Source organism: Neopelma chrysocephalum, unplaced genomic scaffold, assembly GCF_003984885.1.
Source record: "Neopelma chrysocephalum unplaced genomic scaffold, ASM398488v2 Primary Assembly neopelma1_59, whole genome shotgun sequence".
NCBI lineage: Eukaryota > Metazoa > Chordata > Aves > Passeriformes > Pipridae > Neopelma > Neopelma chrysocephalum.
The window spans coordinates 25,269,916-25,296,532 of NW_020897714.1; the positions used below are offsets into that span (position 1 = coordinate 25,269,916).

The 26,617-nt window shown below is 42.5% G+C and overlaps 1 protein-coding gene across 2 annotated transcripts in view; it reads left to right on the forward strand.

Annotated features, from left to right (window-relative positions):
* Positions 1-26,617, forward strand: part of CREB3L2 (cAMP responsive element binding protein 3 like 2) — a 77,390-nt gene that overhangs the window by 43,915 nt on the left and 6,858 nt on the right. Inside the window, exons 2-8 of one of the 2 annotated variants that reach the window (XM_027680568.1) lie at positions 712-928; positions 15,740-15,906; positions 17,505-17,592; positions 19,369-19,550; positions 20,216-20,362; positions 22,086-22,144; positions 23,408-23,476. In XM_027680568.1, coding sequence (XP_027536369.1) covers positions 712-928; positions 15,740-15,906; positions 17,505-17,592; positions 19,369-19,550; positions 20,216-20,362; positions 22,086-22,144; positions 23,408-23,476 — 929 coding nt within the window. The remainder of the gene's footprint in view (positions 1-711; positions 929-15,739; positions 15,907-17,504; positions 17,593-19,368; positions 19,551-20,215; positions 20,363-22,085; positions 22,145-23,407; positions 23,477-26,617) is intronic. The other variant, XM_027680569.1, reaches the window with a different exon arrangement.

Sequence of the window (26,617 nt, forward strand, 5' to 3'; positions counted from 1 at the left end):
ATAGATAAAGTGGTAATTAGTTCTGACTGTCAGGAGCTTTAGCTCTGGGGCCTAAAAGCTGGATATGCGCTCTAGTCCTAGGTGGAAGGCAGCTTCTAAAATAGATACATACATCATTCAGAAAACCCAATTTTTAGCAAATGTCGTAATTGCTTGGCTGCGGATGTGCAGGGCCCGTTTTCCTAGAGCACACTGAATGTTCTGCACAGCTAAAATAGTCATACGTGGTGTCAGAGTCTGTGTCTGAGTATGTTTCATTTTTGTTTTCTGCTTCAGTGAACATTAACCCACTATATTCTGTTCCACACACAAAATGTTCTGATGATAAATCCTGCAGGAAATGTACTTTCCTGGAGGAAATGTGCTTTCCTGTTTTTGGTGGTGCACTGTAGTGAGTACCTTGTGTAGTAGGGGGAGGAGGCCACTTTAGGACATGAGTATCGTGCTTTGATTTTCCATTTCTGTTGCAAGTTAATGACAGGCTCTTCTGTTGTAATGTGTGCCTCTGAGAGGACTTTTGTTCTAGCTGTAGCTCTTCAGCTTGAAGTAGTGATTGGAGGAGCAGATTGTTAGACAGGGCTGGTAGATCCTGCTGCTGACTGGCACAGATGCCCAGTGCAGATATAAGATTGTTCTGATCAATGCTCTCCTGTTGTTGACATGACAGACAGGCAAGGAGATAAACTTTTTCCCTGCTTTTTGTCTCCACAGCACTTCACAGAGTTCCTGGATGAATTTTCACCTGATGTCCTAGGCCAGCTCTTGAATGATCCCTTCTTGTCTGAGAAGAATGAAATAATGGAGGTGGAATTGTCTCCAGCATCCCCAGCGCCCCTCATCCAGGCAGAACACAGCTATTCCCTGTGTGGGGACTCTCGACCCCAGTCGCCCTTGACCCACATCTCGACTGATGACAACTTCAATGAAGGTAGAACACACTGAGCCCATGTTCATTTGTTGTGATGATGCAGTAATGAAATGTTTCTGGTGGGGTGATGGTGCGCTAAGGGTGCATATGAATGCTTTTTACAGAGGTTACTAACTTTGCATTGTAATAATTTTGAGTCAAAAGTTGATCAAAAAGAAGTGGTAGAAGGGCCAGAAATACACTTACTTCCATATATCCAATCTGTGGTTGTTGAAGATAAATGGAGAATGATAAACCAAATGAGGATCACCATGAAGTTTGGGTACTGTAGAATAGGACTTGTAAGGAAAGGGTGAGGTGGGTTTTGTTTGGTCTTCTGGAGGAAAAGGAAAGGGAAGATCTTGTTGCTGTCCGTGACTATCTTGTGAAAGGGTGCAGTCAAGACAAAGCTAGGATCCTCTGAGAATCACAGTGATAGCATAAGAGACAGTGGCTGCAAGAAAGGAAATTCCAGTTGGGTATTAGGAAATGCATTTTCACAGTGGGATTGGGTCAGACATTTGAACAATTATCCAGAGATGCTGTGAAGTCTTCACCTGTGGAGATACTAAAAGCTGAGCTAGACAAGGCCCTGAGCAACCGGATACAACTTGGCCCATATGCTGAATGAGGAGTCAGATGAGATGGTCTTCAGAGATCCCTTTCAGGTTTATTAAAAACAAACAAACCAACTTTTAAACTACACTTCTTTTTAAGTGGTGAGTGTCTGGAGCTTTCTGTTATCCCAAAATAAGAATCAGGTCATCTTATTTATGTTTCTAAATACATGTGTGGGAATGTGACTTCAGATGCTGCCCCAGTCTTAGAACTGGTCTTGCTGAAGTTCCAGGGTTTTTTTCCTTTTTAAAAAAAGGCAAAGAAAAAAAAATAATGCCCATCAGGAAATAACTGGTGATCTTGTAAGGACCTAACTGCAGTTTTATAGTTTCTGTGGCTGTGTGAAATGGCGATGCATAGAAAATTATGAAAACCCACCGCAGTTTTAACAGTTGTCTGTAACTCAGCAGTTATAAACATCTGGAGGGGAAAAAGGGGAAATGCAAGAATGGTGGGAGGAAGAGATGCAACCTGCTTGTTCTGAAGTGGTTTGTCGGAGGAGCAAGACCATGAATATCTGGTAACTATAAGGAATAATCGCCATGTCAGACTTCCAGTCCTAATAATCGTTTTATGTCTTCACCATTAGCTCTACTGTACAAAGCAGTGGAGTATTAAGCTGCATCACAATAAAAGAGAGAGAGAGAAGTGCTTGTGGCTAAGCATTAACAAGCTAAGCTGTTTGTGAAGATCCACCAGACGTGTCTTCAAAGGCTGACAGCTTTGTAGCCCAAAGTGCTCTCTTAAAACAAGATGAAAACTGTTAGAGATTTCACAAGATGCCAACTAATAAAACCTGTGAGAAGGCTTTTCAATGTGAGACAGGGTTTTCGGAAATGATCTGGAAACATCATCTACAGAAAGTCTTCTTGTTTTGTATTTCCTAGCTGTTTTATGTGAATGTTTTTAAATTAACTCATACAGGAGATATTAATTGTGACAGGAAAAACAAGCACAAGGCAGAAACCAAGCTCCTCTGGAAGTTAATAGAGAGAAGTTTCAAACTAGGCTAAAAGTGAGGGGAGTTTCGTTTGGAGAAAAATCCTGAAGAAATTCATACTGCTGAGACCACTGGGTAATTAATAGAGCTCTAGTCAAATGATGTTTTAAAAAGGCAAGAAACATTAACAAGTGGGGTTTAAAAATGGAAAATGAATGGAAAACATTTCATCTTATGTTCACTCTGCAGAGTGTTTTATAAGAGAGGAGGAGGAGGAGGAGTTGTTCTTGGTGTTTGGGATTTTATTTAATCTTAACCCTGGAATCATGCTCACGACCTTTTCGTACCTGCTGACTTCAAAACAGTGAAGCTTGGAGAAATACTTGAGAAAATTGTAGTATTAGAATGAACCTGGCTGTCTGACAGATATTCAAAGGCATGACCCTGCTGATTTTTCAGTTCTTGAATCTGTGGGAGCAGGGAAGGAGAATTTTGTGGATGGCAGTACTGCAAGGTTTGAAATTGGAGATTGAAAGCATCTCTGTTGTTAGATGGTGAAGGTACACAGTGCTCCTGATAACTCTAATGAATGTCAGTCCCCTTGGTGGAGTAAGGGGACAGATACTGGGAGCACCAGTGTCCTTTGCGGGGACCAGGAGGTACAGGGTGTGGAGGGGGAGGTTCATATGCTCCAGGATCATCTCCTGCTGCTGGGGAACTGGGAGAGGTTTCGTGGAGTGGCTGGAGCTGAGAAATGAGGTTGGCTGAGTGACTTATTTATAGAACGTCCCAAAAAATTTTCATTCTCCAAATAATCACCCCACTGGGCAGATTAGTGAGCTATTTTTTTTTCTGTGACCAGGCTTTACGATTCTGCAGGACTCTGTCCTCCAGGACTGGGAGTGAAAACGGGCTAGTGAGGAGGCTCATGAGTGACATTTTGCATGTGTGTGTGCACATCTGCTGTAAACACACGTGCTGTGGACCTGTGTGCCTGCGGTCAGCAGCAGTGTGAGGAGGAGGAGGATGGCACAGAGCAGTTAAGCTGTGTCTGGATGCCATTTCAGAGCTTTGCCCTTAGCTCTAGAGGACGTGGCAAACAGGCTTTGTTCTTGCTTTGTAATGTAGTTAGTAATGCAGTGTTTTAGGTGAGTCTCTTAGCAGTTGTCCTGGCAATGAGTGCTGGCAGGTTCTTTCCCAGGGTGTGCAGAAATGCCATTCCCTCCCAGGCCAGTGAGTGTTTATAGGCAGGCAAGGATGGGGAGAGTGTGAGGAGCAGGAAACCTCGGGGTCTTTTAGGGTCAGGCCCTTTAGCCCATATGGATACATAATGTGGACTTGGAAGTGGAACCTGTTGCACATCTTACTGTCTCTCTCACACCAGCGGTTACTCTGTTCATGTGATCTGGAGCTGCAAACTCCTTTCAGCAAAGGCAGCTTCTCAGGTGCCATGTGCTGCTGTGTGCTGAGGTGCAGGCTGGCTCCCCGTGTCACTTCTAACTGGGTGCATGTTAATGCACCACCCGCGATGATGTGGGCAGGAGTGGCTTGTACTAAAGGGAAATGTACCTGCCTGCTTTTAAAATAGCCTTAAAAACTAGAGTTTGTCTCCTTGGTGACAGACCTGTTGGAGATGGCAGGTTAGAGTGACAGCTGGGGGTGTGTGGCCTGTCCTAGGACAGGATCCTGCTGTCTTTGTGGGCACAGGATGACCCTGGACATCGGTCTCATCCCCATGCCACTGGAGCAAGTGTGCTGCCACCAGGCAGGCCACATGTCATATTGCTCTGCTACCTGCCTTTCTGCCCTCCTCCTTCAGCTGTGCTAGCCTGTAGGAGGAGGGAAATAGATTTTCTAAGTTGTTTCCATCTGTTTCAGTAACACCCAATGTCTGTAGTGGTTTTTGAGGTCCAGTGTGCAGGGAGGCTGAGAACAAAGCCCACCTTGTTCAGTACATGATCTTCAAGACAGGTTTAAGTCATTCAGTATCTATTTCCATCTTTTGTTTTTCCCCCACAAGTTTCCCACAGCCTTACTAAAAATGTTTTTCATGTTTCCTTTCAGCCATTATGTTGGATTGATTGTTTGTTCTGCCTCCATAATCACTTTCTTGCCCACTCTTGCAGGGGAACGAGTAACTTGTGCTGGGAGCTGTTTCTTGTTGGCCATTACTTGGCTGTTACCACAATTTCTGCAATTGCTAAATTGACCTATTCCTGTAATTGTAAATCTTACATAAAGTTTTTCTAAAATGAGCTAGAAGTGTAAAACTGGGAAACTCATAAGCCTGGATTTAACTTTTCCAAGAATTCCTGTTAACCTCAAGGTGAGAACATATTTAAGTGTCTGTAAAAGCAAGGTCCAAACACCAGTTTTCCCCACTTATTCACTCTTCTGACTTCACTGTATTGAGGCTATTTCCCCAGGTTTGTGCAGAATAACTTTCCTGCATACTTGCAGCTTGTTGCTAGTGTGGGGTCTCTGAAGGTGTCAGTTTTAGAGCAGATGTGTACAAGACATCTGGCATTTAGTTTTTTGGTTTCTTCCCATGACGGGAATCTATTCTTAGATTGAATTTGCATAAACTTTTAAGAGTAAAGATACTAGAAAGAGAGAGATATTTATAGGCTTGACCTGCCTGCTTGCAGCTGGCTGACCACAACTTTTGTTTGCCTGGACTGGTGAATAAGGCATATGGCCCAAGGAGGGCTTCAGGCTGTAACATGGAAAAGTAAACTCTGTCCCTATCCATACCAGTTACACTGCCACCTCTATCCCACCAGGTTTCTGCTTTCTAGTTTTGAGCCCAGATATTTTTGAGACAACTGCAGAGTGGCTGCAGAGAAGGACAGTGGATAGTTGTGAGGTGGAAAATGCTCTTGAAAGGATATGAAGAATTGGGAGGGGAGACTGAGAATAGGGCTGATGGGTAAGGGAGACCCCTTACTGTGCATTTTGGCCTTTTGGGGCACAGATTCACTTCTGACAATTGTAAATGAATAGGAAAAGAAGCTTAGTTTTCTGTTATGTTTGGTGTATGTTTGTCTTCACTTTTTTCCAGCCTCTGCAGCCTTTTAGAAAGGGAAGGCTGTGGGTCGGGCAGGCAGGAGCAAGGCAAGACCAAAGTTTCATCAGGAACTATGGTTACCATCCTTGTGCCTTGAGATGTGAATGTAGACTCCTTCCCTGCCCTCCTATGCTTCAACTTCTCAGCTGTAGGCATAGACTTAAGGATAGTGTCTGTCTCTTGTTTTGGACATTTGAGATCCATAAATGACAGCCGAGTACAAGAAGTACCAAGGGGCTGGTGTGTAGCAGGAATGTGAAGGCAGAGCCTGCAACATCCATGTGAGGTGGTGCTTCATCCTCTGAGATCGGCTCAGGTGGTAGGGATGTTTTAACAGTCATTTTGCATTTTGTTTTTTAGGTGTTTTTTACTTTGTGAGCCTGACAGGGCAGAGGCAGTGGACAACCAACTAGGCATTGGTACAGTGTCTCTCCTCAAGTTGTGGCCAGGGGGCTGGGTGCATTCCTTTCCCCCTCCCTCGAGGGCTCTGCTTTTGAGACTAGTCTGGGTCCTCACCTGCCTCTCTTGTTCATGCTTTCCTGCTCAGGAATGCTTTGAAGTTACTTTTGGATTTGAAGCGGCTTAGCTTGGCTAAAGGTTTGACAGACTGATTGCTGAAATGACCTGTTTCTATTTTACTCTTAGCTGTGCCAAAACTGGGGCTGGCCTCAGACTGTAACCTGTATTGTTATTGGGTTTTTTACTGCTGAGGTTATGCTTTCCTGTAATGTGCTTTTAAAGCTTGAATTTTCTTTTTAAACTTCAACTCCATCTCCCTACGTGGTTTGAAAAAGAAAAACATAAACGAGAAACCAAAACCAACCAAACAAAACCCCAAAAATCATTGTATGTGGCTCCCACTTCTCCAGTGCAAGTAGCCCTTCAGCAATGAATCCAGACCTCATTTCAGGCAGGACTGTGTACACGAAAATGCTTTCTTGTGTGTGGAGTCCACAAGCAGTAATCAGTGTCACGTGCTGTCTCTTTGCATAGAGACACCTGTGGGCTTGAGGCTCAGGTTTGTCTTCCTACATTTTGTATGTGTACATATATATGCACACACATAATATACGTGTCTATATGTGGTGTATATGTATGTCATAATATAGCCTATTTATAGTAGGCTATCTTATATATACTAATTTTATTTTTTTATATAACCTATATAGAGAGAGATGCATTGTCCTGCTTTTGTTTTTCACCAAATACTGAATCAATATAATATGAACAATGAAAATGGAACCTCCTCTGCCCTGACTTCAAAGAAAATGGAACTGAACAAAGAAATTCACTTGTACTTTGAAAAATTGCTGTCAAAGCCAAACTATAATTTTTGAGAGCACGTTCCTGCAACTTTTTTCCTGTATAATTTTTATTATTTTTATGTGTTTGTTTAGGAAATGGGGAGAAAGCTGTTTAGTGGGGATAGTGTGTGTTTGGGTGATTTTTATGTGGAAATGTAGCAGTCAGTCCTTGTCAGCATCTGCCGATTTAAAGTGATAGAATCATAGAATATGATGAGTTGGAAAGGACCCATCAAGATCATCAAGTTCAACTCCTAGCCCTGTGCAGGACAGCCCAAGAATCACACCATGTGCCTGAAACATTGCTCTGTATGTGAATAACTCTGTAGGAGAGCAACTAAATTCATACTAAAGTATGAAAAGGCTTTTGAACTTTTATATGTCCAAGGTCCAAAGTTTCAGTAGGTCACTCTGCATCAATCTTGTAACTTCTACTTGAGCAGCAGTGTGTCTGAAAAATGTCACTTTTGTTTTAGAGGTGGGCATTTTGGTGCTTACTTATGGTTACTGTTAATAATTGGCAACTTTAGTTGCAGTCTGACCTCCTTTAGCTTCCAGTTCCACATATATGAGAGCTCAGTATACCCTTTGTTCCTGTTAAAGAACCATCAGCTCTCAGAAACCTCTTTCCCTAGGTGTTTGTAGGCTGTGATTAAGTTCCCTCCTGATTTCTGGTTGGATGCAGTCTAAATGAACTGCACTTCCTTGGTGTTTCCCAAGGGAGGTGGTATCTTCTAGACTTTGAGCTATTGCAGTGCCTTTCTCAACACAGGAACATTTGCAGTTCCTTTTCAGAACTTGGTCAAGTGACTGCAGGAGCTGATTTCCCAGGAATAGTTTCCCACATGATGCACATTAGGGGAATAGTCCTCCTATTTCCAGTCCTGCTGTTTGTGAAACCAGTGATCTCATTCTCTCTGTAGTGTTGCACTGAGAGCTCATGCTCACTTGGTGATGCGCTGTGAGCATCGAGTCCATTTAATGTGTGTTGAAGCCTGATGGCTGCCACAACACAGATATGCCTTCACAACATCTGCGTGGGGCGTGAGTGGAAGAATCCAGACCTGTGAGAGAGAACTATTTTATTTGAAGATAGTACTTCTGTGGATAACTGTCATATACCTTAAAAAAAAATCATAGTCTTTTATAGGACATTTAATGGTATCGAACTTTAAGGCTGTAAATCCAGCTACCATGTCAGTCTGTGCCTGACTCCCATATATATATATATGAAGGGTGATGCCATAAAAATAACAGTTTTCAACCCCTGAGCAAAATAATTAAGAACCATCAGGGACTGTATCCCAACTATGCTTATGTAGTGTTAGTCTGAAGGGAGGTTAAAGCAGAACCTGTAACCCCAAGACATCTGGCTGGTTTTACATGACAAGGTGCTTTGGACTGAAAATTGTCACATTCTCCACAGGAAAGAGGATATTGACCCTTGTTTATGTATGGAAGGAACAATATGTCTTTGTTTCTATCTTAATAACTTTGGTAGTGATAGAAATGATTGTGGGTTTTAGATGAACTCCATGCCATGCAGAGGGGATGTCGATATGAGCGATGATCTTTTGTTAGGAGAAAAGCTATTTCTGCTGCATTGTGATTACTGTCTATTGCTGCTGCTGATCTTTGCCCCTTTATTTAATTTTCCCTTTGTGGCACTTTAAAAAGGACCTCAATGTTTGGTAGTCAAACAGTATCCCCTGTGTCGAAGCTGTTTTGAGGGCTTCAGTTTCATTATTTGCGGTGGGAGTGTGTGTGCACGCTGGGAGGGGGAAATGCCCTCTGGAAAATCTGTGAGAGAAACTGTTTGTCAATGAATGTGGGCTCTCACCTCATGAAGGAGAGAGGGGGAGCGGTAGTGGCATTGGAGCTCAGCATTTCAGGCATGATGAACAAGGCTTGTGTCTGCCTGGGGGTGTTATGCGAGCCCAGAGCTGGGCACTGAGGACCATTCTACCCCAGGGGAAAGACAAGGAGACAGTTGTTCCTCCAGAAAGGTCCAACTTGCCTTTTGGGAGGCTGGAGAGGCTCAGACTGCAGAGCTGGGGACACTGAACTTCCTTCCCAGCAAGTGGCATGTCTAGCAGCATGCCCAAAACCTGTGCATCAGCAGATGGTGGAGTGATTTTGCCGACAGTGAGCAGTCATTTCCCCCACAAACAACTTGTGGACCTCTTCCAAGAGGTGTTTTCCCCTTGCAGTTAGCTGGCTCCCAGTTTGCAGCTGTACTTCTGTGGTGTAGGGCTGGTGAGCACCCTTGGATCCTTCTGCTAGATGTAAAGAGGCACCAACCTCAGAGGTGGGATTCAGGCAAGGACCGTACTCTTGTCCAAGGTATAACTTTGCAAACGTGGACCCTTGGTGCAAGTTTAAACACCATCTGAATCAAAGCGTGTTATTAACATGGGATGAGCTGAGCCTGAGACTGCATACGGTTGTGCATGGCGCGGCTGTGCAGAAGCCAGGTGTGCTGTGCATCCGAGCCCTTGGTTCATGATGACGGTGTAAGGTCTGCCATGGACCAAAAGGAATTAGTTGAAGCCCTGTTGATCTAATCTGTAACACAGCTGAAGAGGGAGATTATTTAAATGTGCTTGGCTGGAGAACAGTTTGACTCATTAGGGAACTTCCCACATTACCCTGTTCAGAGATGGCTCTTCTGATACCTGTGCAGAGCACTTTGACCAGTAGTCTGTTGTGGTCTTCTTAAGTTTTCAGTTTTGTTTTTCTCTAAGCTGTTTTATCTGTTGCTTGGACAGTGAACTTCAAGGAGGGTGCAAAAGCTGCCTCTTCATTCTGCTTATACAGATAAGGATATCCCTTGATAATTCTGCAGGTCTTGCTTGCACGCTTGTTTGAAATGTTGTTTAGTTCATGCATCTGTTTTTTGTGACGTTAATCTGTAATGGTGGTATGGGCTTTTCTCCACTTCAAGATGAGGTTCAGTGGTACACTCCTCATGTGGGTTGTTTACATAATGGTGCTATCTTACTTTTTACTGCAGGGTAAAAGAAAGGTGGAAAACCATGTTGTTTCTCTGAATACTTGCACTCTCTGTACTTGGGAGGGGTGAGGGTGAGATACAGAGTGCACCATTAATTTCATTTATTTAAAAATGCCCAGTAACTCACTGATGCAACTTGGTTATCCAGTAAGTGTCTCTGTTAAACTCTAATGAACAGTGCTGAAAAGAATGTGGGGAGCAGGGTAGATCTTTTTAGTTATTTTGTAAGCTCTGTTTCTCTGTACATCTGTCAGAGAGGATGAAATGTAGTCAATGTTGGAGAAGATTTACTTATTCTCAGGAAAGGAGGTGGCATGTTGGACAAGACTGAAGAATTATTTGGATAGAAATAGTTAAAAAAGGAAAGCAAAACTTTCTGGGAACTCTTAAAAAAAACCCTGTACAGTTGAAGTAAGCATTTTTGAGCTTATTTTCCACTTTTTCTAACCTGCCTTTCCATAATATGCCCATGGAAGAAGGAAAGAAGCAAAATGTTGCAGTTCTTCAGAGAAATATGAGTATCCTAGAAAGCTGCACATGGTGATGTTAAGAGACTATGTCTAATTTGTTATATCTATATATAAATACAGATGTATTAAAAATTCTTTTTATGAACACAGGAATGGCATATATTAGTTCTGACGTAAAAACACAGCCATTGTTGGTTGTGTGTTTTTCACACATGCCTAAATTACACATACTGATTATTGCTACAGCTGTGATGCTTAGAGGAGCACATTTCTGATGGAAATCATCATTATAATGTATGAGGTGTGCAGCGTAGAAGTTGACTTGGATCTGTTGTACCTAAAGCCAAGCACATGTGAATAACTCAGTCTTCATAACGGACTTCAGAGCTCTGAAACATTCATTGTGCAAAATATTGCATCATCTTTTCCCTTTTGGTTGTAGTGATCTGGAGGAAGGGGAGTGAAAAGTCCACTTGTGGTATGTTGAGTAGATCTTATGAGCATTGCCCATCTTAACTGCAGATGGTGGAACCTGGGACAGGATTAGGACCTCTGAAGTAAAGACAGAGGACAGAAAGAGTCTGTTTGGACACCTTGCTGAAGATGTGCACAGCATGCAATGCTTACACCTACAGTACCGAGGGAATTACGTCCCATTTGGAGTTTCATCTCTTGCATTATCACCCACATACATGGCATCTCACAACACATTGCATATCATACCTGGGACCAAGCTGGACTCATGATGAGTACAGCTGGGAAAGAAGAGGACATGTTTGAAGTTTTTCCTATCAATGAGAACTTAGCTCAATACACTGATTGAACTTAACTTTGGCGGTTTGTAAGGCTTCTGCCTTTAAAAAAAAAAAAAGAAAATAGTGGAAGATGCATGCTAAATAAGACTGCAGGAAAAGTGGGACAAGCTTGATGACAGAAGAAGCACAAAAAAGCTTTCTGGAGAAATGTAATTTTAGGCTTGGATACAGGAGATTTTAGATGCATGTGTCACAAACCCTGGGGTGCTGTGATGAATGGGGTTTTTGGATGTGTGATTTGAAACTCTGATGTTTAACTTGCAGCAGTGGTAGATGATCACAGCTGAACCCAAAAGCTCAATGCATACTGTATTTTGATCAAGTATAATAACAGTGCTAAATCATCTGAAAAATTCAATTCCAGTTGTCTCCAGTTGGCCATTTTAAATTCCTAGTTACTTTTTGGCCTTAATCTCTCCATGTCTCAATTGAATTTTCAGGACCATTGTGGAAATGAATTCAGGTTGATGGAGCATTTCCCTGGGAGGGGATTAAATAGCCCTGTGGGAACAAAATATGAATTTTGTTAAAGGAGAGATGAGGTTATGCGTGAGACAGTGAGAATAACAAAACATGGAATATCTCCTCAATTACTGGAGCGCCATGCATTCTGCTTTTTGGGTAAGGCATGAGTTCTGTAGAGAAATTGTTTCATCACATTATTAAAACATGCCTATTTTTATGTGTATGTGATGTGCAAAAGGACACTGAGTTAAACATTCATAAGTATTTCTTAATACCTGGGTGCTTTGCAACATGAATGTTCAGTTAACATCATCTGTATGTGCAATTTAATTACCAGTGCATTGCACATAGAAGTGTTAGCTGGGATTTTGGTAAGTACTGTGTAGACTCTTTAAATTACATATTCCACATGCCAAAATGCCTAGCATTCATGGACTTATGAAAGGGTAGGTAAAGGGGAAATGATTCTCATCTAAACAGCCATTGCATGGTAGAGTTCTGAGGTTCGCAGGAAACCTCACCTGGGAAGGGAACTGACAGACAGTTCACTTGTTCAACAGTGGACTTTGGAGTCTGTGTTTTGAAGCCTGAGAGGAGATTTTTAACAGTCGAAGTGACAATATTTAGGATGTCTGTTTTCTTGGCCATTTGGATAGATAAATCTTTTGTTGAGGCTTTCTTCTCTCTCTGTCTGAATGACTTGCAGTGTATTTTGCCTCACCTTAGAGGATGCAGTGTTGCCTTATTCATATCTGTTTGAATACATACCATCATGGAGATTATTTTCTCAGCCTCTTGTTTTGGATTCTGCCTTAATAGTTCATGTGTATTTCCTGGATCATGTCAAATATAAACACCTCTAATTTCTTCCCACAGCATGCCTTGCTTGGACCCTCCCTTTTCCTCCAGTGGGTCCCTTGAGCCAGCCTCTGTTGTCCTTTCATTTCAGTATTTCACATGTACCTTCTTGCTTGTTCTCATTATTCCATGAAACCTCCCACATAGTTCTCCATAACCCTGTATCAGAAATACTCTTGTCTTGGAGTATGTGCTGTACCTCTCTGTATGACCAGTAATCTATTACCCTGCTCAATTTTTCCTCTTTGCCTGAATTTTTCTGGTTTTGTGCAGTATTCTCAAGGGCTTTGGGAGAAGGGCTGCCACTGCTCTGCTTGTACAGTTCTTGGCAGAGTAGACTAAGATGATAAGGTATTATAATAAGAATAAACTAAGAATAAACTCTTATAAGAATAAATGAAGAATTATAAGAGTAAACTAAGATTTTCAGATAATGTCAATCTGCTGTGCTCAGGAAGAGTAGAAAGGGCAGTGGGAAATGTCTTTGCAGCTCTCTTGGAGCAGAGGAGAGATCGTTGGTGACTTTGGAAGCTGGAACATGTCAAAAGAAAGTAACTTGTCGCACAACACTATGATAGTGAGCGTGCAACAGGGCCTTGGAAAAAGTGGGGACAGAGGATTATCAAGGTGGGATTTGACCAGTCCTCTGTCCTTTTCTTTCACAGGGTTGTTCATCTGGAATGAGAGCTGTCACTGTGCATCATAAGAGGCAGTGTCAAAAAAGTGTCAGATGCAGTTCTTCAGAGTTATCTCAGTGTTAAACACAGTGTGTTGCTGTCGCTGGAAACCATCTGTAACCCTACAAACTGGTTAGACTGGTTTTAAAGCCTAGAATAACTCTGAGCAGTTTATGCAGATCTAAATGATGATGGCAGGGATGTCAAGTTAATCAGCAAAATCAGCTTCCAGAGGAGTCAAATGACTAGCTGAAGGCCAGCATATCTTGCTGTCTTAGAGCTGCTGAATATTTGTGATGAACCTGGGGATTAGAGGTGGTAAACATCATAAAGTGAAGCCTTAGAGGACATGCCCTGTTTTTCTGGTCACCCATGGCTAGATTTCTCTTCTTGCAAGATGATACAAATTTGGGAAAGTTCAGGGCTAATTATTGGCTTCGCTGATAGCTCTCCTTTATCCCTAGCCTTCCCTCCCAAAGGGAGCTTAAAGTAGATTACAGAAGATGATGCTGCCATGGGTGTAGCTTGACCCAGAGGTGCAAGAGGAGGCTCTGCACATCATGATGTGGGGGAAGTTTTGACAGAAGTTATCCAAACAGGCATTTGAAAGTTGCATTGACCAAGGGATTCTGGATTCTCAGGCAGATACCACTTTAAAGGTATTACCTGAATGATGGACACACAGCAAGCAGAGAGGGAGCTGTGCTCTCATGTTTGTGAGTAGAGAGACTCAAGGATGGTTGACGTAGAGCAACGTCCTTTCTCCTGAGTTAATATTTAGACAGTGATACCCTTTTATTTTTTTTTTCAAAAAATACTTCTATTTTTGCATTTCTGCATTTTCCAGGAAGCTTTGGGAATAAGCTCTCCAGATACTTAAATACAGTGTTTAGCTCTTGCTCTACAGTTACTTCTGGCAGAGATGAGCTTGCTGTTCATGAGGCTTCTGATTACAGGATACTTATTTTTTGTTTTTAATTCCTTGGTGTGTCTTTACTCAAATTACCTCCTTCCTTGCCAGTGGTGGAGGTTAGGTCCCACCACAAAGTAATTACTAGCACTGGAGATGTACATTCTTCTTCCTCCTTCCAGTCACCCAGTATCTACCCAGTGCCTGTGTGCTCTGTGTGTGTGTGGTCTTAATAGCAAGGACACACAGCAGCACAGAGGCTGTAAGCCCACTCTTATTTTTGTTACCTGCTTGCAGCTGAACTCTGTTGACATCTCACCAGCTTGATGCACTCAGATGTGAAGGGCCTTTTGTCAGCCTTGCAGAATACTGGTGGCACAGCCACAGCACCGTGGCTGCCTCCCAGGACGTTGATGCGGCGTGCAGTTAATTCAAAGCTCTGTTTCTGTTTACTAGCCCTACATTGTGTACTTGCTCTCTGTTCTGATTTTGTATATTTGGTAAATGATCTGTATGAAGGCAGTAGAAAGCGCTGAAAGAAAGATCAGCACTCTGTTTTCTTTTATGTATGTTTACCTTCAGATTTCAGCTGCTTGATTTAATGGACATGCCTCTCACAACTCTCACAGAACTGTGCCACATGCTTTTGAGATATAGTGCTGCTGGTGCAGAGCTTTTCTCTTCTGCAAGAGAAAAGAACTTACATAACTAAACTCTAGCAGTTGGAATTGGAAGGTTTTAAAGGCAGAATTGCAACTGCCAAAAATGCATTTGGTTATTTTACAATTTTAAGAGAGGTTGTTAATAGCCTTGTGGGATTGTTGTAAAGGTTGAGTCTTTTTGAATTCTTGATCCTCTGTCATATGTCAGACCTGGGAAAGTAAATCCCTTCTCAGCAAGTCAAACAGTGGCTGCTTCATGAATGGAAATGGGGAGCTAAACCTACCAAGCCAACCTTCTTCAAGTTCTTGGCAGTGCAAGGCCAACCTTTCAGCTTTGTCCAGAAAAAAGTTTCATGACTTTCTTCTGATTAGTGAACTTGCAGTAAGTGGAGTTAGGGGACAATTCTGCCACTGTGTGATGCCTGTTTTGCTGTGACTTCCCAGAGGCTTTGGGGAGGAAATTAGCATGATCACCATGTCACTGGTGCTCCTGTGAAGTCACCAAAGCCTATATCCTCTTTTACACTTGTTAAATGAATCCTTGAGGGGAGAAAAATGAAGGTGATAATGTGAAAGTACTTTGTTCTTAAAAGTATAATATTGCCATTTAAGCTATTTGATGATTGCAAACAGTAGAAGAAGTCTGGCTAAAGGCTATCTCTAGGAGGAATAAAACTGAGTCAGCAGGCATTAGTGTGTTGAGGACATGGCTCCCTGGCTGCTTTACCCAGTGGCTTATTTGGTCTTGTTTTGCTGTGCATTAGCAGCTTTCAGCAGTGTACAGTGATTAGTGCTCTGAGTCTTTCCTCGCTGCTCCTCTGTGTATCCTGGGGCTAGGATTAGGTTACAGCCCTGAAACGGCATGGTTGTCTGCTTTGACTGAGAGCTGAATAGCAAGGGCAGAGTTTTGTTGATAGACTAAAATGTCTTCTGTGTTTGTTTCCCTTCTCTGGAGGAGGAATGACATTATTTTCATTTGTAGTCTTTCTGTCTCTGACCTAAACATGTGGTGTCCAATTTCCTTCCCTGGCAGGTGACCTGGAAAATGAGGAATGGTGTCTGGCTACAGAGTTCACTCCAGCATCAATAAAGACTGAGCCAGGGTTGTGCGAGACATCAGGCCTCGCTCCCTCCGTCAGCCTCACCGTCACGGCCACATCACTGGAGGGAGAACGACCTGAACTACAGACAGATGCCCTGGTACTTGCACACTTCCTGTTCTCCTCTCTGCACAATTAGCTGTAGGTTCTCCTAAGACTGCATAGCAGTGTAGCCTCCTTGGTGCCAAAGCTTGGCAGTTCAGAGTGCACACTGCAGTCTGCTTTAATGGCTTTTAGTGTTTGCTGGTGTCCCCCTACTGCTGTAAGAGCTTGTGTTTCAAAACACATTGTCTGCATCTTCAGGTCTTAATGGTCAGATGCACAACTTTGTCTTCTATGCTAGCCCCAAAGCCTGGGGCTCTTGGATTTCTGAAAATATTTAAACAATTTCTGATGAACCTTTTACACCTGAACTCACTAATCCATTTGCTCTGTCAAGCCTGTGACAAGCTAAGTGTCTTTAATAATAACTTGCTCTAGTGCTGCTGAGCCTTCCCCTAATCAGAACAAGACTCCTTGTTTGGATTGACTGGAGAGTTTCCCTGTTTGCCTGCAAAGTTACTTTTGCCAGATCTGTGAAGCTTTGACATTTCAGGCTGCTGCCTCATGAGGAGCTTTGTAATGCCTTTCTGGCCACAGCTGGAGGAGCCAGTGGGCATTCTAAAGTACTCAGTTTGGCTGTGGTTGGGTTAAGAAGAATGAACTGCAGCAGCTAATAGCTCACCAGGGTCCCCAGTCAGTGGAGGAAGGGGCATGACTGTTCTCAGTCCCAAGGTTGCTATATCTGTCCAGGCTGGATGGAACTGGTAAATGCTGAAAATAAATGTTTCCACTTGGACATGGATCAGAAATACATGCAACAGAAATTATTTTATGAGAAACTGAAAAAAATTAAACACAAGTTTCCCGTAATCCTCTTCTAGTCTGAATATTCTGTTCCCGGTACGCAGTCCTGCTGTAGCTTGGGATGCCGTGACTTGCAAAGGAGTTCTGGGACTAGCTGGTGGCTCATTGCTATTGCATAGATTATTTATACATGTTACTGAGAGAGATTTCAGCTGCAGTTAACATGCTGATGTGCCAGAATGACTTCCTTGAGCCTGGGACTGTAGCACACAGACAGACTCTGGGCAGCAGCTTGGCAGCCTGGTGCCCCACCCCTGTCAGTGGGGCAAACCAGGTGTCTTCCCAACTTCAGTCAGCTCTGACTGTTATTTTCCTGCTCCTCCACACTGTGAAATGAACTTGGGTCTGACAACCTGGTGCTCAGTGACTGGCACCGTGCTCTTGCTCCCAGATGACAATGGCCTTCAACAGGCTTTCCCCCACTCCCAGGGGTGTTTCTGTCCCTGCTCAAGCAGACTGTGCAGTCCGGCAGATCCTAGCAGCAGCTCTGTTGCTAAGAGAAGTAATTTGAGTGGGTTGCCTGCTAGCTTTCAGTCTGAAATGTCATCTCTGAGGCGTAATCTTTTTATTTAGCTAAATATAGTAGTAAGAAAAGCCATAGTGGGAGTAGTCAGGGCAGTATTCTCTGTAGCCTGGTTTAGCAAACTCTGTAAAGAAGTTAAAGCTTTGCCTGTAGCAGAGCAGGAGGAGAGGAAACCTCTCCATTTATGGAGAAGTAATCCTTGTGTCCTTCTATTAAGATTTTTAAGATGTGTACTTTGGGTTTTCATGCTGTTAATGTCTCTTTTCTAGATGAAACCACTGACCCAGAAAGTTCTTCCAGAGATTAAATTGGAGCCCCATGAAGTGGATCAGTTCCTGAACCTCTCTTCTAAGGAAGGTCTGTTAAACACCAAACCAAAATGCAGGGGGAGTTGACTAGAATGCACAATAAATGTACTTTAGCCTGATTAAGTATTTGGATTCCTCATTCACCATGTTAGTCTTCAGGCTGAAGCTATTGTTTTCTAGGGATTCAACTCAGGCTACTGAAGAGCCAGACTCTCTCTGACCCATTTATGTGGGGTTTTTTTCCTTCTTTTTTTTTTCCCTTGTTCATCACAAAGAAAATGATCCCTTTTTGTCTGCAGGGTATTAATAATTGTAGTGAAGGGAGCTCGAATTCTTAAAGTACAGGATTATTTAGGATAGAAAAGAAATCAATTTGAGGAGACAACTAAGGCATAGGAAACATGAAGAGTGTAAGTGGAAACTTTACCGTTAACTTCTAATACAAAAGCAAGGATGTGAGTTTATAGGAAAATAAAAGTTAGGTGAATCTGTTTGTAGCATGTTAGTTTTAAGAACAACCAGGATCTCTTTGCACTGAGCTATAAGTAAGGAAGGAGGAGCAATGATCCTTGCCCTGAAAGTTAAACACAGTTTTGCAGCCCATAATCTGTTAAAGACGAGAAAACTTTGAAAGAGCCAAATATTTGGCCTGAAATCTGAGCAGATAACTGCATTTCAGTTAGGAACACTTGATATTCTGTTAGTAGATTCACTTCTGTAGGTAAATAGTACTGCTCTAGGGAGAGAAGCAAGTGATGTAGCAGGTAGAGGCTATATCTCAACCCAGGGTGTAGATCTGATTGCTCAGTTTGAGGGATTAAGGGCCTTGCTGTTTTTCAAGTATGTTTCTTCTTCTGGCAACTGCAAGAGTTAAGATGTGAGACAAAAAAAGTATTATAGCTTTTTTTGTTACTATTTTTCTTCCATCCTCCCTCACCACCCATTTGATCTTTTCAACTCAAATTTGCAAAGCATAACAGAAGTGGAAGGTGGCAAATTAGCCTGTATCTTCCTACTTCAAAATTTAATTGCTGTAAATTTAGGTAAGAGAAAAAAATGACTTAATTATGGCTGGTTTGGACATCTGCTAAGTTGTCCATGCAAGGAGAATAGGTGAGACATATCTGCAGTAGGTTCAGACCCGTTTGGTCATAAGCAGAACTTTGCTTGCCAACTCTAGCATAGGTTCTTTTGTGTAGAAGTGCAGTAGAATTTAGGACAGCGTGAGAGAGGTTCCTGTGGTGGCTGCCTATGCTGCTCCTGCTCCATTAGTACATTGAAGCCTTTACTATCACAAGGTTGTCAGTCACTTCTTCCCAGTTGGGCCAAACCAAGTCCTTAGGAAGACTTTCTCTCTTCCCTTATCACTTAACATCTTGGATGTGATCTCTTCCCATGAAAAATACTGTCAATTTGTTTAATCCACAGCAGAGTTAGAAAACACTGTTGTTTTTGGAGAGAAAGTGTGCTGGCTCAGAGCCCCTCTGTTAATGTGGTTTCTCAGGAACAGGGAACTTGTACTTTAGGTTATACTTAAACCTCAGATCATTTGAGGAAGAGGCTGAAGTGTAGGTAGAAATGACTGCAGCATATGCACGGAGCCCTGTTTTGTCTGTCGAACCTAAAGACAGCTGCTGCATTTCATTCCTCCTTTGGAGACCTGCATGCTCTGAACGTCTTCCAAGTTGCCACTTTTGCTTGACCCATTTTTTAGCAGACATTCCTAGTCTTGGAAACCGGGGGGTGGTGGTGGAGGCGGCTCTAGTGGCAATTTAAATTAGCACCTGAAAACCTTGTGTTACATTACGTCTCTCTTGCCCTTTAGCAGTGGATCCCCTGCATTTGCCTCCAACTCCCCCCAGCAGCCATGGCAGTGACTCTGAAGGAGGGCAGAGCCCAGCCAGATCACTCCCTCCTTCAAGCCCAATCCAGCTACAAGCCACGGCTAAAGTTGCGTCACGCACAGCTTCAGTACTGTCCAATTCCCCTCTCCTGACGGCACCACATGTAAGTTGGGCTGGCTTTCTACAGCATCTCTCTGCCTGTGTGTCTCTCTGTTTTTCTTTTTCTTTTTTTTTTTTAATTACTGGTTTTGACATGGATTTGCTAACTTTCTGCTGTTCTTTAGATGAATTCATCTCTGGTCAAAACTGCAGATCCAGTAATTCTTGCTCACTGGTCTGCTCTGTTCCCACAGAGAACAGTATGTGCCTCTCCTCTAAGCTGACACAGAGTTCAATAGTGTTATTAGGTTTATCCCACCATGGACTGTGTTTTGCCTTAGGGTCCAGCCCTGCTGGGTTAACCTGTCTCTGGTAGATCTGCATCTGTCTTCTTGTCAAAAGCAAAGGGTGATCTTTAGGGAGGGATTTTCACTAGTGCTTCTCATTTGTCTCTTTCCTGTTTGAGCCAAGGAGAGTTTTACTGTTGGCCTCAGTGTGTACAGAGCTCAACCAAGAAAAACTGTTTTGAGGGAATCCTGTCCCAAAGGTTTGGTCCCTGAGTGGAAGTTATCTAGAGGGTCTTCCACACATTCCCAATGGCAAGAGGCTGTTCTTCAAGTAGGCACAGTCCTCTCTGAAATGGGAAAGCTGCTGCTTCTCTTCCTTAACAACCTTTTTCCTAGGACTCTATGCACTTACTGTAACATATTATTTTTATCATCCTTGAAGAAACTACAGGGGACTGGCCCCCTCATCCTGACAGAGGAGGAGAAGAGGACACTGGTAGCGGAGGGCTACCCAATCCCTACCAAACTGCCCCTGACAAAAGCAGAGGAGAAAGTGCTAAAGAAAATCCGCAGGAAAATAAAAAACAAGGTAAATGTTAGTGAGCTTTGCTGGGTGATTCCTACTTGTCCCTCATTTTAAAAAATGCTGCAGAATTCTGCAGTAGTGGTGTGTGGTACTGTTGAATGCTGTTAAGTTGTCCTTTAATAAAGTGCTTTTCTTTGTTCCTAACCACATCCATCAAATTGGCTGTCACTCTGACAGCGTGCCTCAGTCTAGGTATTTACCTGAACCCATTAACAATGGAGTATTTAGCAGGCAAGGTATCAAGTTGCTGTGGCTTGGCTCCATTTAAAAAACAGTACAATCCTGCCCTTATGGTAGGCAAAGACCTCTATTCTTTTCGTGGCGATGAAGGTTTTCTTTTCTGTTTCCTGTTTTAAAATATGATTTTGTATTTCAGTGCACTAGTCTTTTGATCACTGAATTCAATGACCTGTAAATGAATGGTTGATACCAAGGCTGTCAAATGCCCTACAAGTTTTTTTTGGTTTTTTTGGTTCCGGCATGCGGAAGAGCCTAGTGTTAGAGAAGAATGCAACTTATTTTAAAACCTGGCCAGCTCACTTGTTCTAGAGATTTTATCACATCTTTGAAGGTTACTATATTCTGTTACTGATTTTGCAGATAGAGGTGTAAATTTGCCTGCACTGAATTGGAATTTGGTCTTGTAATGTATTTTTAAAAAATTTTTGGAAATTATCTTGTGGATTTTATGTACCACTTTCAAAGAATCAGAGCCATTTATGTTGGAGGGGATCTCTGGAAGTCCTCTGGTTCAACTCCTGGCTTGGAAAGCGGGGTCAGCTTAGAGTAAGTTGCTCAGAGACTTGTCCTGTCACGTTTTACTTCCTCAAAGGGTGATGAGCCTCCAGCATCTCTGGGCAATGTGTTCCCATATTAGGCTACTCTTGTGGTAAAAACAGATAAATAGAATCCCTAATGTGTAACTGGAATTTCCTTTGCTGCAACTTGTATTTGGTGCCTCTTGCCATTTTGCTGTACACCTCTGAGATGAGTCTGACATCATCTTTGCTACGTGAGATAGTTGCTGAAGGCAGCAATAGGATTCCCTCCTTAGGTTTCTCTTCTTCAATCTGAACAAACCCGGCTTTCTTTGCCTTTCCTGAAATGTCACGTGCTCTGGAGGGCTTATTATAGCAGTGGTCTGCCTCTGGGCTCGCTTCTGTGCATCCAAAGTATTTGTTTCTGAGCCACAAACTGCAGGCTGTACTCAACTGTGGCCTTGCAGGCACTGAACAGAGGGGAAGAACCACTTCTCTTGACCTGCTACCTAAATCTCATTAATGGAGGCCCAGATTTGTTTGGCCGCTGTTGCTACAGGGGCTGGCACATTGCTGACTTATGTTTGACTTGCTCATCAGGACCCCAAGTCTTTGTCTGCAGAGCTGCTTTCTAACACATTCACAGACTTTTCCTCTCCCAAATGGAGGGCACTGTCCTGGGATCATCTTTTAGTATTTGTCCTAGGATATTATCTCCAGATGAGAATGAATCTGATTTACTTTTTAAGGTTAGCAAGGAATGATCTTTTTTATTATGACTGAGAGGAGCAGTCTTGCTTCAGAATGCGGAAACAGATCCAGTCAGTGCTTTGCTTGCCAGGAATAGAAATGAGAACACGGAGGCTTGCATCTAATAACGTTGAGGCTTTTTATCAGTTTATTAATTCATTTTTTATGCCTTTCCCCCTCCATGCAAATATTTGTTGTTTTTCTTCCTTTTTCCTTAGATCTCTGCCCAGGAAAGTAGAAGAAAAAAGAAAGAATACATGGACAGTCTGGAAAAAAAGTAAGCCAGCCTCCTTCCTGTTTCAAGCGGGCCAATAGCACTAGTTGCAGGACTGGGAAGGGATCCAGCTGTGGATGCTGGGATGGTTCTGTGCACAGAGTGCCAGCTGCCATCTCGTGGCTGTGACTGAGAAAAGGCCCTGGTCCTGGCTGCTGCTTGTCCAGGGTCAGAACTGTGCCTGCCTGCAGCACATGCCTAACAGTGCCAGCAAACACTTTACACCTTAAATAAGGCAAGACCCAACTGCTATTGGCCTTCACCTCATGCAACTGTGTGGATAGGCATTGTCCAGGGAAAGGTGGATTCGGAGTAAGAATATTCTGTCTTCTAATGCAGATGAAAACAGACATAGGAAGTGGGTGAGTCAGGACTGCCTGGGAAAACAAGCAGGACTCAGGAAAATAGCATGTGACCCATCAGCTTCCCTTAGTGAGCAGTAGCCAAACCCCCAGTTAGTGATTTATATCCCAAATTATTCTTTCTTCCAAGAGACAAGTATTCTAGTATTACTCTTATGCAATTCACCAGATGGTTCTGTTAAAACCCTTGTACCATCTTTGGTGATATCCTTGATGTAATTCCCTTTTTTTTCTTGTCTCTTTATAGCCATGTCTCACTTCCTTAGAGTTACTCTTATGAAATTCCATCCCATGCATACAGATATCAAAGCTATTTCCCTTTACCTTTTTTCTTCTTGGAGCTATTCAGAATGGTCATATTTGTCTTTTTGGGAGTCATATATTTTTACTTGGACCTCTTAGGTGCCTAGTTATATTACAATCTCTTTTAGTTTAAGGGATTTCCAGGGACAATGTGGAAATGAGTACTGTCTTAGGACAATCTTGAGCACTGTCTGTAGTCTCCTGGATTATTAGCCCTCATAAATTTGAAATTTGAGGGTCTGATTTCAGAAGCATGGGATTTTTGGGTGCCTTTGCACAAAACACTTGCTAACAACATAAATATAACCCGTTCTGTGACTTCTAAAGTATCTATCCTGTGGCCCAATGCACAGAGAAAGTCTGAGCAGGATCTTTGCTATGCTATTTCAAGGGACAAAAAGTAGTTACAGCCCATCCTGAATGAGCTGCACCTAGTGGGATGTATTTGAGCACTGTAAGCAGGGGCTCCCCAGCTAGTAGTATCTTTTAAGATGTAGGCAAGATCACAGAGCTCTCTGTGAAAGCAAGTTTGGCTTGTTTTGCAATGGCTTTAATAAATGACTGATTTTTTTACAATCCTCTTTCATTGTGCTGTCTCCAGAGTTGAGACCTGTTCAAACGAAAACAGTGAGCTGCGTAAGAAGGTTGAAGTCCTGGAGAATACTAACAGGTAAGGTATGAAGGGAATCAAACAAAACCATAGCAATGTTATTACAGTGAAGCTGGAAAATCTGGAGGTTAAGAGATCAACTGAAATGTGAACAATAGCTGTATCTGATGGGGTTAATGCCAGAGGAAGATGAGGAGAGCCAGTTGTTGTGACTGCAGTGGGATGTAAAGCATGGGGGCTTTGATGTCATGTCTTAAACTGTCTCCTTAGCCTGTGGAGTGCTTGGGAACCTTTTAGCACTTCTCAGAGTTCTTTCACTGCCCAACAGAAGAGCTCTAAAGAAGCTAGTTAGTGACTCAAAACAAACAAAAAACTGCAGTCCAACTCTCCCAATTCTCTTTATTTAGAGAAATTTTGCCGGGAGACCTTGACCTGGAACATGACACTTCCAGAAATTACAGTGCCAAAGGTCAAGAGTCTTTATTAGTTCCCTCTGCACTACTAGATGTCATTGCAATTATTGTGCACCCTTCTAACCATCTCACACCCCAGAATTTCCTTCATTTGGAGGGGAAAATCACCTTCTTGCTTCATTTCTGAAGAAGCGGGTGACTCAGTGGTGGCTTTCTCAAAGGACACATGGCAGAAAATGTCAAAGAGCTGATCTTTTAATTGGATGTTAGCTGAGAGTGCAGTGTCAGTCGTGGCTTATGCTCAGTGTGGCAAATTCCGATGAGTAGACACTAGATAAGCCCACTCTTAACACCTTCTAGTTTAGAGGCATTTGTAGTAATGGTTGAATGTTACCAGTGAACGTGATGGTGACACTGAAGTGTGGGAGGAGGCTGGGTTTTGAAGATAAGACCCACAATCATGGAAAATGGCCCTAGAGCTTATCTGGCAGCCAATATATTGCTAATTGAGTGGCATGTGTTGTTTCTAATCTCTGGATCCAATCTCTACTTTCAGGGAGCCAGACCCTGTAGCACTGTAACTTGTGGGAGAGCCTCTCCCACACACTGCTCATGCATAAAGACATCTGCTGTTTGTTTGAAGAGAGCCAAGCCATTTCTGTGCCTCTTGTATCGTCCTCCACAGTTTCACATAAAAGAACCAGGAATTGTTCTGTAGGTGTGGAGTAGGGATGTCTCTCCCAGGATCTGTCCCAGAAGGTGCTGAAGCCAACTTCTCTAAGGAAAGATGCAGCTGTAGATTATCCACTTGAGGACAGCACGTTGTCAAGCCTGGAGCTGTTCTCCCCATTTCAGATAAATTTGGCCGGCTGTTTTCCTCTCTGAGTTGTTGAGGAAGCACTTATGAGAACAGCTTTGTTGGTATTGTCCATCCTTTTAGAAAGGACCTTTAGCATTCTCTCTCTTATTTGATTATCTTAATTCTTTCATGCTAAATGCTCTAAAAATATTTAGATAAGTGATATTATCTCCGGATCCTTCATAGTTTGGTCATGTGGGATGAGTTGCATTGTTTCCTGCCCTCTGCAATAGCATTGATATTGATCTGTAGTCTCTTGCAGAGCAGCAGATATTCTTCCCTCTGCACGGAAATTCTTGTAATCATGGCAATGCTGTTAAAGTGCCTGCTTTCATCAAGCCTCAATTTTGTAACATACCATATTAAGGGGTTTTTCATCTTAAACCCCAAAGAGCCACTTTTTTTATTTACTGTATAACTGTGCAACTGTCTCATTCAAAGAATGGTTCCAGGCCCTTGTTTAATGTATATTATCCACATCTTACAATGAATTCAAAATGTCTCATTTCCTTACTGGTATTTGCACAGGACCTTGACATGACATCCAGAGACCTTTCACATGTTTCAGAACTTGTCTTCACAGCATCCTATAGCTGGTACTTTCATCTTCTATGTATAGTCAGGAGTCAAAGTTCAGAGCAGTGGTGGTCAAAATTATGCACTGTCAGTTTGTTGTGTCAGAAGCCCAAATTTATATGTTTAGGATGTTATTTCTCAAAGTATGTAGCACAGTTATGCACACATGTATCTTATTTAATATGCCCAAAGCAGAGCACTAGCTGACTGTAGTTGTAACTTCGAGTGTTCATTGCAGTAAAAAATGAAGAAATTATTGAACATATTATCTAAAAGTTGATCCGCAAACATTAGACCTGTTCTTTCATTGTGAAAAATTGTAATAGTGCAAGAAAGATAACAGGAAAATAAGAGTTGTGATTACATGTTAAATGTTAATGTATTCAAGTACAGATAAAGACACAGTTGGATTTCTCCCTTGTTGGAAAATTGGGCTATAGCTGCTTACCTAAAAGTTCATGAACACCTATGTGCTGTCAGTCAGTATCATGTTTGTATAGTCTGGCTGGTTTTGAGAGGAAATGAAGGGCAATTTCCAAAACATACAACTATTGAATAGCAGTTGCCTTTCAGTATGTGTAATCTGATTTTTAGAGCATGTTATTCTATATATAGAACATATTTGCACAGATAAATACCTAAGACTTCAGGGAAACCCTGCTTGCATTTCAAAATCTGGCTCCAAACCATGGAAACACTAGAATTTTTTTCTGATAAAAAATGTTCCTTCATTACTCTTAGTAACATGAAAAAATTTAGATGACTCTTCTTTGATAGCCAGCCTTAGCCTGAAATTCTGGATCTGAAAAGATGTAATGTGAAAGGTCAAAAAAATTGCATCCAGGAGCATCTCCCTTGGCATTCATGCACCTTAAAAGGCAAGGCAGGAGGCTGGGGATCAAGACGCAGGAGAGTTTTTAATTCTCATTACTGTGAGTGGGTGACTGCAGCATTTTTGTCAGATTTAGTATTAGAACACTAACATATGTTACCTCTCCTAGTTTGTATGACTCAGTCCTTTAAAAGAAACCCATCCAAGTTCCTTCCTAGGCAGTTTTCTCAAAACTAAGGAAGCACATTATTACATGCATATCTGTTGTGTCTTGTAGCCACAAGTGAGCCGGAGTCTGATTGTTTTGAGTAGCATCTGAACATGTGGGCACTGCCGTCTTAGAAAGCAAAGGGTGTGAGAAGAAGCTGGCCCTGAGAATTGAACTGACTTGTCCCAGTTACCAGGAAGGCTTGGTCCACTCACATTTTGGCACCAAGACCAAAGGCTACCAGTCATCCAAAGGGTTGAATACATTCTCTGACACCAGCGTTGTTTAGCGGCTCTTTGGGCTTAAAGACAGT